The sequence below is a fragment of the Palaemon carinicauda genome, chromosome 24 (genome assembly GCF_036898095.1).
Source record: "Palaemon carinicauda isolate YSFRI2023 chromosome 24, ASM3689809v2, whole genome shotgun sequence".
In the NCBI taxonomy this organism is placed as follows: domain Eukaryota; kingdom Metazoa; phylum Arthropoda; class Malacostraca; order Decapoda; family Palaemonidae; genus Palaemon; species Palaemon carinicauda.
The window spans coordinates 89,538,630-89,551,129 of record NC_090748.1 but is presented as its reverse complement, the minus strand read 5'-3'; the positions used below and the strand labels follow the sequence as shown (position 1 = coordinate 89,551,129).

General features: G+C 49.7%; 1 protein-coding gene across 1 annotated transcript in view; it reads right to left on the bottom strand.

Annotated features, from left to right (window-relative positions):
- Positions 1 to 1,077: 1,077 nt before the first annotated feature.
- Positions 1,078 to 12,500, bottom strand: part of LOC137618482 (uncharacterized) — a 17,319-nt gene continuing 5,896 nt past the window's right edge. Inside the window, exons 2-8 of the mRNA XM_068348642.1 lie at positions 7,531 to 8,076; positions 6,820 to 7,055; positions 6,193 to 6,399; positions 5,706 to 5,955; positions 5,023 to 5,537; positions 3,135 to 3,418; positions 1,078 to 1,188 (exon numbers count right to left, since the gene is read on the bottom strand). Coding sequence (XP_068204743.1) covers positions 1,078 to 1,188; positions 3,135 to 3,418; positions 5,023 to 5,537; positions 5,706 to 5,955; positions 6,193 to 6,399; positions 6,820 to 7,055; positions 7,531 to 8,076 — 2,149 coding nt within the window. The remainder of the gene's footprint in view (positions 1,189 to 3,134; positions 3,419 to 5,022; positions 5,538 to 5,705; positions 5,956 to 6,192; positions 6,400 to 6,819; positions 7,056 to 7,530; positions 8,077 to 12,500) is intronic.

Sequence of the window (12,500 nt, the reverse complement as noted above, 5' to 3'; positions counted from 1 at the left end):
AAATGCATCCAAGGGGGGGGGGGGGGGGGGTACATGTACCCCAGGTTGGGAACCCATGTCATAGAAAGTCATGTTTACAATAATTTCAAGAGCAATGTCTACTCCATCGAAGTTGTGGTTGCCGATGTGGTAGCGTGCTTGACTGGTGAACGCCAGTTGGGGTTCGAGTCTCGCTCAAACTCGTTAGTTTCTTTGGTCGCTGCAACCTCACCATACTTGTGAGCTAAGGATGGGGGGTGTTTGGGGAGCTTGTAGGGCTAGCTTCTGAATCATGAGCAGCCATTGCCTGGCCTTCTGGGTCCCAGCTTGGGTGGATAGGGGTCTTGGGCGCTGATCATATGTATATATGGTCACTCTCCAAGGCATTGTCCTGCTCGATAGGGCAATGTCACTCTCCCTTGCGCTTGCCATTCATGAGTGACCTTTAAACCTTAAATAGGCTTTTTATGGTAATAATAGTAGATGATGATGAAGGTAATTTAGTGTTAAAGTATCTAGTTTGTCATTGTCTCTTATTTATGCTTCTTCCCTTTTATGGTTATTATGTTTAATGTTTATTATAGTAGACAAAAATTACAGGGTATAACGCGAACTTTCAATTTTTGAGAAATGATAATAATAGTTGACTGTATTTGATCTCAATTTCCTATTCAATTATGATATAGAAATAACAGACGTTGAAAAGGTTTAGCATAAATGGAAACTCACATTAACCAGAAGAATAATCAAAATGACAATAGTAGTAAGAAGGTTACTGTTACTATTACCATTCTTCTACTGTTATTTGCAATTATATCTAGCGGAACCCCTGTAATTTTCCTCTACTTTAGTCTTCTGAAAAGACGAATATGTAGTATTTCGAAATAAAGCACGGCATTTTGTTTAAATTTATTAAACAGTTATAATTCAGTGCAGGGATGACGTACAGTTGGGCACAGGAATTCGTGATACACCCTCACCCCGAGGAAGTTTTTTCAGCCACACCCTTACTGCATGGCGAGTACCTGTGTTTAGCCCCTCCCACCATTTTGCCATGTCTCCCTATATCCAGGACCGTGCCCTATACTATCTGTTTGGTTATTCGCCGCAAAGTAAAGGTGTGGGAGGGTGCATTTCTTTGGAACGAGATGTACCAGGGTTCTCTTGCTTGAGGGTACACGGGCACACTATTCTATCTCGTTTCTCTTCCTTTTGATTTGTTAAAGTTTTCATAGTTTATATAGGAAATATTTATTTAAGTGTCATTGGTCATAGAATATATTATTTTTCCTTTTTTCCTTTCCTCACTGGGCTATTTTCCTTGTTGGGGAACCTTGGCTTATAAGCATCTTGCTTTTCCAACTAAGGTTGTAGCTTAGCAAGTAATAATAATGATATGTTATGTCCAGTTGTACATAATATCCTTCTGCTTATAGGATCTACTTACTTACCTCTGGGCACGCACGATATGAAAGGCAGCAGCTGCGGTGTGTGTATATGGAATCCTGGGTGGGGGCATCACCTCCTGCTGGGACCATCGTGCCAAAGCGCCATTATCTATCGCGCCTGACACCGATTGCGGGACCACCGCAGCTCAAGACAAATATACCTCGACCGCAAATATCATCAATAATAACTTGCGCAAACCGCAAACCACTTCATTTGCATAAGAAAACAATGGTTAGGGGATTTTTCTCTAAGCTCCTTTTTGGTTACTGTTTTTGGGGGTTGGGGTGTGGGAGGGAGGTGGGGGGGTGCTGGGTAGGCTATTCGCAATGACCCGGGGTGGGGTGTTACTGTTTTTGGGGGTTGGGGGTGTTGGAGAGGGGGGGGGGGGTGCTGGGTAGGCTATTCGCAATGACCTGGAGTGGGGTGTTACTGTTTTTGGGGGTTGGGGTGCGGGAGGGTGGGGTGGGGGGGTGCTGGGTAGGCTATTCGCAATGACCCGGGGTGGGGTGTTACTGTTTTTGGGGGTTGGGGTGTGGGAGGGGGGGGGGGGGGTGCTGGGTAGGCTGTTCGCAATGACCCGGGGGTGGGGTGTTACTGTTTTTTGGGGGGTTCGGGTGCGGGAGGGTGGGGTGGGGGGTGCTGGGTAGGCTATTCGCAATGACCCCGGGTGGGGTGTTACTGTTTTTGGGGGTTGGGGGTGCTGGGTAGGCTATTCGCAATGACCCGGGGTGGGGTGTTACTGCTTTTGGGGGTTGGGGGTGTTGGAGAGGGGGGGGGGTGCTGGGTAGGCTATTCGCAATGACCTGGGGTGGGGTGTTACTGTTTTTGGGGGGTTGGGGTGTGGGAGGGGGGTGGGGGTGCTGGGTAGGCTATTCGCAATGACCCCCGGGTGGGGTGTCACTGTTTTTGGGGGTTTGGGTGTGGGGGGGGGTTGGGGGGGTTCTGGGTAGGCTATTCGCAATGACCCGGGGTGGGGTGTTACTGTTTTTGGGGGTTGGGGTGTGGGAGGGGGGTGGGGGTGCTGGGTAGGCTATTCGCAATGACCCCGGGTGGGGTGTCACTGTTTTTGGGGGTTTGGGTGTGGGGGGGGGGGTTGGGGGGGTTCTGGGTAGGCTATTTGCAATGACCCGGGGTGGGGTGTTACTGTTTTTTTGGGGTTGGGGGTGTTGGAGAGGGGGGAGCTGGGTAGGCTATTCGCAATGACCCGGGGTGGGGTGTTACTGTTTTTTGGGGGTTGGGGTGTGGGAGGTGGGGGGGGGGGGTGCTGGGTAGGCTATTCGCAATGACCCGGGGTGGGGGTGTTACTGTTTTTTGGGGGTTTGGGTGTGGGGGGGGGTGTGCTGGGTAGGCTATTCGCAATGACCCGGGGTGGGGTGTTACTGTTTTTGGGGGTTCGGGTGCGGGAGGGTGGGGTGGGGGGTGCTGGGTAGGCTATTCGCAATGACCCGGGGTGGGGTGTTACTGTTTTTTGGGGGTTGGGGGTGTTGGAGAGGGGGGGGGGAGGGTTCTGGGTAGGCTATTCGCAATGACCCAGGGTGGGGTGTTACTGTTTTTGGGGTTGGGGTGTGGGAGGTGGGGGAGGGTTCTGGGTAGGCTATTTGCAATGACCCCGGGGTGGGGTGTTACTGTTTTTGGGGGTTGGGGTGTGGGAGGTGGGGGAGGGTTCTGGGTAGGCTATTTGCAATGACCCCAGGGTGGGGTGTTACTGTTTTTGGGGGTTGGGGTGTGGGAGGTGGGGAGGGTTCTGGGTAGGCTATTCGCAATGACCCAGGGTGGGGTGTTACTGTTTTTGGGGGTTGGGGTGTGGGAGGTGGGGAGGGTTCTGGGTAGGCTATTTGCAATGACCCCGGGGTGGGGGTGTTACTGTTTTTGGGGGTTGGGGTGTGGGAGGTGGGGAGGGGTTCTGGGTAGGCTATTCGCAATGACCCAGGGTGGGGTGTTACTGTTTTTGGGGGTTGGGGTGTGGGAGGTGGGGAGGGTTCTGGGTAGGCTATTTGCAATGACCCAGGGTGGGGTGTTACTGTTTTTGGGGGGTTGGGGTGTGGGAGGTGGGGAGGGTTCTGGGTAGGCTATTTGCAATGACCCGGGGTGGGGTGTTACTGTTTTTGGGGGGTTGGGGTGTGGGAGGTGGGGAGGGTTCTGGGTAGGCTATTTGCAATGACCCGGGGTGGGGTGTTACTGTTTTTGGGGGTTGGGGTGTGGGACGGTGGGGGAGGGTTCTGGGTAGGCTATTTGCAATGACCCGGGGTGGGGTGTTACTGTTTTTGGGGGGTTGGGGTGTGGGAGGTGGGGAGGGTTCTGGGTAGGCTATTCGCAATGACCCAGGGTGGGGTGTTACTGTTTTTGGGGGTTGGGGTGTGGAGGTGGGGAGGGTTCTGGGTAGGCTATTTGCAATGACCCAGGGTGGGGTGTTACTGTTTTTGGGGGTTGGGGTGTGGGAGGTGGGGAGGGTTCTGGGTAGGCTATTTGCAATGACCCGGGGTGGGGTGTTACTGTTTTTGGGGGGTTGGGGTGTGGGAGGTGGGGAGGGTTCTGGGTAGGCTATTTGCAATGACCCGGGGTGGGGTGTTACTGTTTTTGGGGGTTGGGGTGTGGGAGGTGGGGAGGGTTCTGGGTAGGCTATTTGCCAATGACCCGGGGTGGGGTGTTACTGTTTTTGGGGGTTGGGGTGTGGGAGGTGGGGAGGGTTCTGGGTAGGCTATTTGCAATGACCCGGGGTGGGGTGTTACTGTTTTTGGGGGTTGGGGTGTGGGAGGTGGGGAGGGTTCTGGGTAGGCTATTTGCAATGACCCGGGGTGGGGTGTTACTGTTTTTGGGGGTTGGGGGTGTGGGAGGTGGGGAGGGTTCTGGGTAGGCTATTTGCAATGACCCGGGGTGGGGTGTTACTGTTTTTTGGGGGGTTGGGGTGTGGGAGGTGGGGAGGGTTCTGGGTAGGCTATTTGCAATGACCCAGGGTGGGGTGTTACTGTTTTTGGGGGTTGGGGTGTGGGAGGTGGGGAGGGTTCTGGGTAGGCTATTTGCAATGACCCGGGGTGGGGTGTTACTGTTTTGGGGGTTGGGGTGTGGGAGGTGGGGAGGGTTCTGGGTAGGCTATTTGCAATGACCCCGGGGTGGGGTGTTACTGTTTTTGGGGGTTGGGGTGTGGGAGGTGGGGGAGGGTTCTGGGTAGGCTATTTGCAATGACCCGGGGTGGGGTGTTACTGTTTTTGGGGGTTGGGGTGTGGGAGGTGGGGAGGGTTCTGGGTAGGCTATTTGCAATGACCCGGGGTGGGGTGTTACTGTTTTTGGGGGTTGGGGTGTGGGAGGTGGGGAGGGTTCTGGGTAGGCTATTCGCAATGACCCAGGGTGGGGTGTTACTGTTTTTGGGGGTTGGGGTGTGGGAGGTGGGGAGGGTTCTGGGTAGGCTATTTGCAATGACCCCGGGGTGGGGTGTTACTGTTTTTGGGGGTTGGGGTGTGGGAGGTGGGGAGGGTTCTGGGTAGGCTATTTGCAATGACCCCGGGGTGGGGTGTTACTGTTTTTGGGGGTTGGGGTGTGGGAGGTGGGGAGGGTTCTGGGTAGGCTATTCGCAATGACCCAGGGGTGGGGTGTTACTGTTTTTGGGGGTTGGGGTGTGGGAGGTGGGGAGGGTTCTGGGTAGGCTATTCGCAATGACCCAGGGTGGGGTGTTACTGTTTTTGGGGGTTGGGGTGTGGGAGGTGGGGAGGGTTCTGGGTAGGGCTATTTGCAATGACCCGGGGTGGGGTGTTACTGTTTTTGGGGGTTGGGGTGTGGGAGGTGGGGAGGGTTCTGGGTAGGCTATTCGCAATGACCCAGGGTGGGGTGTTACTGTTTTTGGGGGTTGGGGTGTGGGAGGTGGGGAGGGTTCTGGGTAGGCTATTTGCAATGACCCGGGGTGGGGTGTTACTGTTTTTGGGGGTTGGGGTGTGGGAGGTGGGGAGGGTTCTGGGTAGGCTATTCGCAATGACCCAGGGTGGGGTGTTACTGTTTTTGGGGGTTGGGGTGTGGGAGGTGGGGAGGGTTCTGGGTAGGCTATTTGCAATGACCCAGGGTGGGGTGTTACTGTTTTGGGGGTTGGGGTGTGGGAGGTGGGGAGGGTTCTGGGTAGGCTATTCGCAATGACCAGGGTGGGGTGTTACTGTTTTTGGGGGTTGGGGTGTGGGAGGTGGGGAGGGTTCTGGGTAGGCTATTTGCAATGACCCAGGGTGGGGTGTTACTGTTTTTGGGGGTTGGGGTGTGGGAGGTGGGAGGGTTCTGGGTAGGCTATTTGCAATGACCCGGGGTGGGGTGTTACTGTTTTTGGGGGTTGGGGTGTGGGAGGTGGGGAGGGTTCTGGGTAGGCTATTCGCAATGACCCAGGGTGGGGTGTTACTGTTTTTGGGGGTTGGGGTGTGGGAGGTGGGGAGGGTTCTGGGTAGGCTATTTGCAATGACCCAGGGTGGGGTGTTACTGTTTTTGGGGGTTGGGGTGTGGAGGTGGGGAGGGTTTCTGGGTAGGCTATTCGCAATGACCCAGGGTGGGGTGTTACTGTTTTTGGGGGTTGGGGTGTGGGGAGGGTGGGGAGGGTTCTGGGTAGGCTATTCGCAATGACCCAGGGTGGGGTGTTACTGTTTTTGGGGGTTGGGGTGTGGGAGGTGGGGAGGGTTCTGGGTAGGCTATTCGCAATGACCCAGGGTGGGGTGTTACTGTTTTTGGGGTTGGGGTGTGGGAGGTGGGGAGGGTTCTGGGTAGGCTATTCGCAATGACCCAGGGTGGGGTTGTTACTGTTTTTGGGGGTTGGGGTGGTGGGAGGTGGGGAGGGTTCTGGGTAGGCTATTTGCAATGACCCGGGGTGGGGTGTTACTGTTTTTGGGGGTTTGGGGTGTGGGAGGTGGGGAGGGTTCTGGGTAGGCCTATTTGCAATGACCCGGGGTGGGGTGTTACTGTTTTTGGGGGTTGGGGTGTGGGGAGGTGGGGAGGGTTCTGGGTAGGCTATTTGCAATGACCCGGGGTGGGGTGTTACTGTTTTTGGGGGTTGGGGTGTGGGAGGTGGGGAGGGTTCTGGGTAGGCTATTTGCAATGACCCGGGGTGGGGTGTTACTGTTTTTGGGGGTTGGGGTGTGGGAGGTGGGGAGGGTTCTGGTAGGCTATTTGCAATGACCCGGGGTGGGGTGTTACTGTTTTTGGGGGTTGGGGTGTGGGAGGTGGGGAGGGTTCTGGGTAGGCTATTTGCAATGACCCGGGGTGGGGTGTTACTGTTTTTGGGGGTTGGGGTGTGGGAGGTGGGGAGGGTTCTGGGTAGGCTATTTGCAATGACCCAGGGTGGGGTGTTACTGTTTTTGGGGGTTGGGGTGTGGGAGGTGGGGAGGGTTCTGGGTAGGCTATTTGCAATGACCCGGGGTGGGGTGTTACTGTTTTTGGGGGTTGGGGTGTGGGAGGTGGGGAGGGTTCTGGGTAGGCTATTTGCAATGACCCGGGGGTGGGGTGTGTTACTGTTTTTGGGGGTTGGGGTGTGGGGAGGTGGGGAGGGTTCTGGGTAGGCTATTTGCAATGACCCGGGGTGGGGTGTTACTGTTTTTGGGGTTGGGGTGTGGGAGGTGGGGAGGGTTCTGGGTAGGCTATTCGCAATGACCCAGGGTGGGGTGTTACTGTTTTTGGGGGTTGGGGTGTGGGAGGTGGGGAGGGTTCTGGGTAGGCTATTTGCAATGACCCAGGGGTGGGGTGTTACTGTTTTTGGGGGTTGGGTGTGGGAGGTGGGGAGGGTTCTGGGTAGGCTATTTGCAATGACCCGGGGTGGGGTGTTACTGTTTTTGGGGGTTGGGGTGTGGGAGGTGGGGAGGGTTCTTGGGTAGGCTATTTGCAATGACCCGGGGTGGGGGTGTTACTGTTTTTGGGGGTTGGGGTGTGGGAGGTGGGGAGGCGTTCTGGGTAGGCTATTTGCAATGACCCGGGGTGGGGGTGTTACTGTTTTTGGGGGTTGGGGTGTGGGAGGTGGGGGAGGGGTTCTGGGTAGGCTATTCGCAATGACCCAGGGTGGGGTGTTACTGTTTTTGGGGGTTGGGGTGTGGGAGGTGGGGAGGGTTCTGGGTAGGCTATTTGCAATGACCCGGGGTGGGGTGTTACTGTTTTTGGGGGGTTGGGGTGTGGGAGGTGGGGAGGGTTCTGGGTAGGCTATTCGCAATGACCCCAGGGTGGGGTGTTACTGTTTTTGGGGGTTGGGGTGTGGGAGGTGGGGAGGGTTCTGGGTAGGCTATTTGCAATGACCCGGGTGGGGTGTTACTGTTTTTGGGGTTGGGGTGTGGGAGGTGGGAGGGTTCTGGGTAGGCTATTCGCAATGACCCAGGGTGGGGTGTTACTGTTTTTGGGGGTTGGGGTGTGGGAGGTGGGGAGGGTTCTGGGTAGGCTATTTGCAATGACCCAGGGTGGGGTGTTACTGTTTTTGGGGGTTGGGGTGTGGGAGGTGGGGAGGGTTCTGGGTAGGCTATTCGCAATGACCCAGGGTGGGGTGTTACTGTTTTTGGGGGTTGGGGTGTGGGAGGTGGGGAGGGTTCTGGGTAGGCTATTTGCAATGACCCGGGGTGGGGTGTTACTGTTTTTGGGGGTTGGGGGTGGTGGGAGGTGGGGAGGGTTCTGGGTAGGCTATTCGCAATGACCCAGGGTGGGGTGTTACTGTTTTTGGGGGTTGGGGTGTGGAGGTGGGGAGGGTTCTGGGTAGGCTATTTGCAATGACCCGGGGTGGGGGTGTTACTGTTTTTGGGGGTTGGGGTGTGGGGAGGTGGGGAGGGTTCTGGGTAGGCTATTCGCAATGACCCAGGGTGGGGTGTTACTGTTTTTGGGGGGTTGGGGTGTGGGAGGTGGGGAGGGTTCTGGGTAGGCTATTTGCAATGACCCGGGGGTGGGGTGTTACTGTTTTTGGGGGTTGGGGTGTGGGAGGTGGGGAGGGTTCTGGGTAGGCTATTCGCAATGACCCAGGGTGGGGTGTTACTGTTTTTGGGGGTTGGGGTGTGGGAGGTGGGGAGGGGTTCTGGGTAGGCTATTCGCAATGACCCAGGGTGGGTGTTACTGTTTTTGGGGGTTGGGGTGTGGGAGGTGGGGAGGGTTCTGGGTAGGCTATTTGCAATGACCCGGGGTGGGGTGTTTACTGTTTTTGGGGGTTGGGGGTTGGGGAGGTGGGGGAGGGTTCTGGGTAGGCTATTCGCAATGACCCAGGGTGGGGTGTTACTGTTTTTGGGGGTTGGTGGTGTGGGAGGTGGGGAGGGTTTCTGGGTAGGCTATTTGCAATGACCCGGGGTGGGGTGTTACTGTTTTTGGGGGTTGGGGTGTGGGAGGTGGGGAGGGTTCTGGGTAGGCTATTCGCAATGACCCAGGGTGGGGTGTTACTGTTTTATTGGGGGTTGGGGTGTGGGAGGTGGGGAGGGTTCTGGTAGGCTATTTGCAATGACCCGGGGTGGGGTGTTACTTTAGCAAACTGTCTTAAGTTGACTCCTGTACTTTGCCATGTTAATAAAGATGAGGAATTCGATGCTCCAATTAGCATTCAGATGATGGTTTGGAAAGTGGTAGGACGGAGAGATTGTGGTGTAAATCGTATTTAAGTCTTTATTTATTTTTATTAAGGTTTTTGCTTGCATTCTTTATCTTTCCTTAACAATAAGTTAGAATTTTATGTTAATTAATTTTTATTATTCATAATATTCAAAGTATTAATTTATGATTTTTATTTGATATTTATTAGTTCGGCGTAAATGTGAATTTCATTTCTTGTCTTCATTTCGTTTATCATTAACATTACGTTTTCAATTTTATGTTCCTTAATTTCCTGTTATTTATTATGATGAATCGGTTAATTGATGTTTCCTATTAAATATGATTATTAGTAGTATGGCGTCAAATATCAATTTCATTGTTTTATTTCATCTGGTCGAAGAACTAAAGTCCATTTCTTTTAGCGATGCATATTTGCACCGACTCGCGGCGGTTCCCTTTTAGCTCGAAAAAGTTTCCTGATCGCTGATTGGTTAGAATTATCTTGTCCAACCAATCAGCGATCCGAAACTTTCCCGAGCTAAAAGGGCACCGCTGCGAGTCGGTGCAAATATGCATCGCTAAAAGAAATGGACTATAGTCGAAGAGAGCACGTTAAGAATTTCCTACCCTTCGCAAAGGTGTGTCTTTTCAGACTAGAAAGCGCTCACTACTAATTACCTACAAATAGTCACATGTGTGGCACTTAAAGATGCCACTTAAAGGGTCAACACTTAATTATAAGTGACTGGGGTTTGAGGAGCGTATTTTAAGTAGTAGTTTAGTGCCTCGCCTCAATAGTTTGTCGTGTCGGTGGGTATCATTCGTCGCCGCTTTACGATGTGTTTTATGTTTGTTTTTTCGTCTTGAACCGATGCTTAAGGATAAAACGACAGATGTTCGAATGGGGATCGAATTTCATGGGCACTGAGACCTGGCCCTTGGGCACGCCTTAGGAGGGCGGTTGGCGGGGCTCATTTTGCGGTGGGTGGCTCTCCTCATTAAGGTGGCCGGATTCATGAAACTCAGATATAACTTAAATACAAAAGGAGATTGGAGAGAGGAAATAAAAACCTAAATACAAAAGGAGATTTAGAGAGAGAGTAAGGTCAAATAACTTTAATCTTTAGCGTGACCGGATTCATGGAACTCAGATATAACTTAAATACAAAAGGAGATTTGGAGAGAGAAAAAAAAACCTAAATACAAAAGGAGATTTAGAGAGAGAGAGAGAGAGAGAGAGAGAGAGAGAGAGAGAGAGAGAGAGAGAGAGAGAGAGAGAGAGAGAGAGAGAGAGAGAGAGAGAGAAAGGTCAAATAACTTTCTTCTCTATGGTGACGTGGTTGATGAAACTCAGATAAAACTTGAATACAAAAGGAGATTTAGAGAATGAGTAGGATCAAATAACTTGCCTCCTTAAGGTGACCGGATTCATGAAACTCAAAGGAAAACCTAAATACAAAAGGAGATTTGGAGAGAGAAAAAAAAACCTAAATACAAAAGGAGATTTGGAGAGAGAAAAAAAAGAACCTAAATACAAAAGGAGATTTAGAGAGAGAGTAAGATCAAATAACTTGCCTCCTTAAGGTGACCGGATTCATGAAACTCAGATATAACTTAAATACAAAAGGAGATATGGAGAGAGAAAAAAACCTAAATACAAAAGGAGATTTAGAGAGAGAGTAAGGTCAAATAACTTTCCTCATTAAGGTGACCGGATTCATGAAACTCAGATATAACTTAAGTACAAAAGGAGATTTGGAGAGAGAAAAAATAAACCTAAATACAAAAGGAGATTTAGAGAGAGAGTAAGGTCAAATAACTTTCCTCTCTATGGTGACCTGGTTGATGAAACTCAGATATAACTTAAGTACAAAAGGAGATTTGGAGGAGAAAAAATAAACCTAAATACAAAAGGAGATTTAGAGAGAGAGTAAGTTCAAATAACTTTCCTCTCTATGGTGACCTGGTTGATGAAACTCAGATATAACTTAAATACAAAAGGAGATTTGGAGAGAGAAAAAAAAACCTAAATACAAAAGGAGATTTAGAGGGAGAGTAAGGTCAAATAACTTTCCTCTTTAGGGTGACCTGGTTGATGAAACTCAAATAAAACTTAATTACAAAAGGAGATATATATAGAGAGAGTAAGGTCAAATTACTTTCCTCTCTATGGTGACCTGGTTGATGAAACTCAGATAAAACTTAAATACAAAAGGAGATTTAGAGAATGAGTAGGATCAAATAACTTTCCTCCTTAAGGTGACCGGATTCACGAAACTCAGATATAACTTAAATACAAAAGGAGATTTAGAGAGAAAAAAAACCTAAATACAAAAGGAGATTTGGAGAGAGAAAAAAACCTAAATACAAAAGGAGATTTGGAGAGAAAAAAACCTAAATACAAAAGGAGATTTGGAGAGAGAAAAAAAAACCTAAATACAAAGGGAGATTTGGAGAGAGAATAAATAATTCTCCCTTTCCATGGTGACTTGGTTGATGAAACTCAAATAAAACCTAAATACCAAAGGTCTAATAAAGGAGTTTGAAGAATGGGAACCAGATTAAAGAGATCATTTTGAAAAATTGAATTCAAATGAAAGAGGAGATTGAAAGAAATCAGAATTAAAGAGAAGATTTTTCAAGGTTCGAGAAATAGGAACCAAATAGAAGAGAGGATTTTGAAAAAATTGAATTCAAATGAAAGAGGAGATTGAAAGAAATTAGAATTAAAGAGAAGATTTTTCAAAGTTCAAGAAATAGGAACCAAATAGAAGAGAGGATTTTGAAAAAAATGAATTCAAATGCAAGAGGAGATTGAAAGAAATTAGAATTAAAGAGAAGATTTTTCAAAGTTCGAGAATAGGAACCAAATAGAAGAGAGGATTTTGAAAAATTGAATTCAAATAAAAGAGGAGACAAACAAAATTAAAATAAAAAAGATATTTTAAAGTTTGAGAAATGGGAACCAAATAGAATTGGTGATTTTAATAATTAAATTCAAATGAACGAGAATATTTCAAGAAATTAAAAATTATGTTAAAGGACATTTAAAAGAAATTTAAATCATATAAAAGAGAAGATTTGGAGAAATAGAAATGAGTGAAAAGAGATTTAAAGAAGAGGAGCAATATAAATATAAATATTTGAGGGCATTATGTTTAAATAAAAGGGTAGATTTGAAGAAATAAATATAAGATAGAGGAGATTCAAATAAACAGGAATCAAATAGAGGAACAAACCTTCAAACCTCGGGAGTTACTTTCAATATTTATTGGCCATAAGAGTTAAGACCAAAAGGTTGGCTTTCACAACCTATTTGGTGTTAAGTCACACACACACACACACACACACACACACACACACACACACACACACACACACACACACACACTCACTCACTCACTCACTCACTCACTCTCTCTTACAAATCATTGCGCGCCCCCCCCCCCCCCTCAATAAAGGATTTCCACAAAAATCGAAGTGTGAATTAGGTCGAGTCGAGATGGTTGAAGCTGGGGGGAGGGGAGACAGAAGGAAAAGGTAAGAAAAATTATTTTAAACATGTA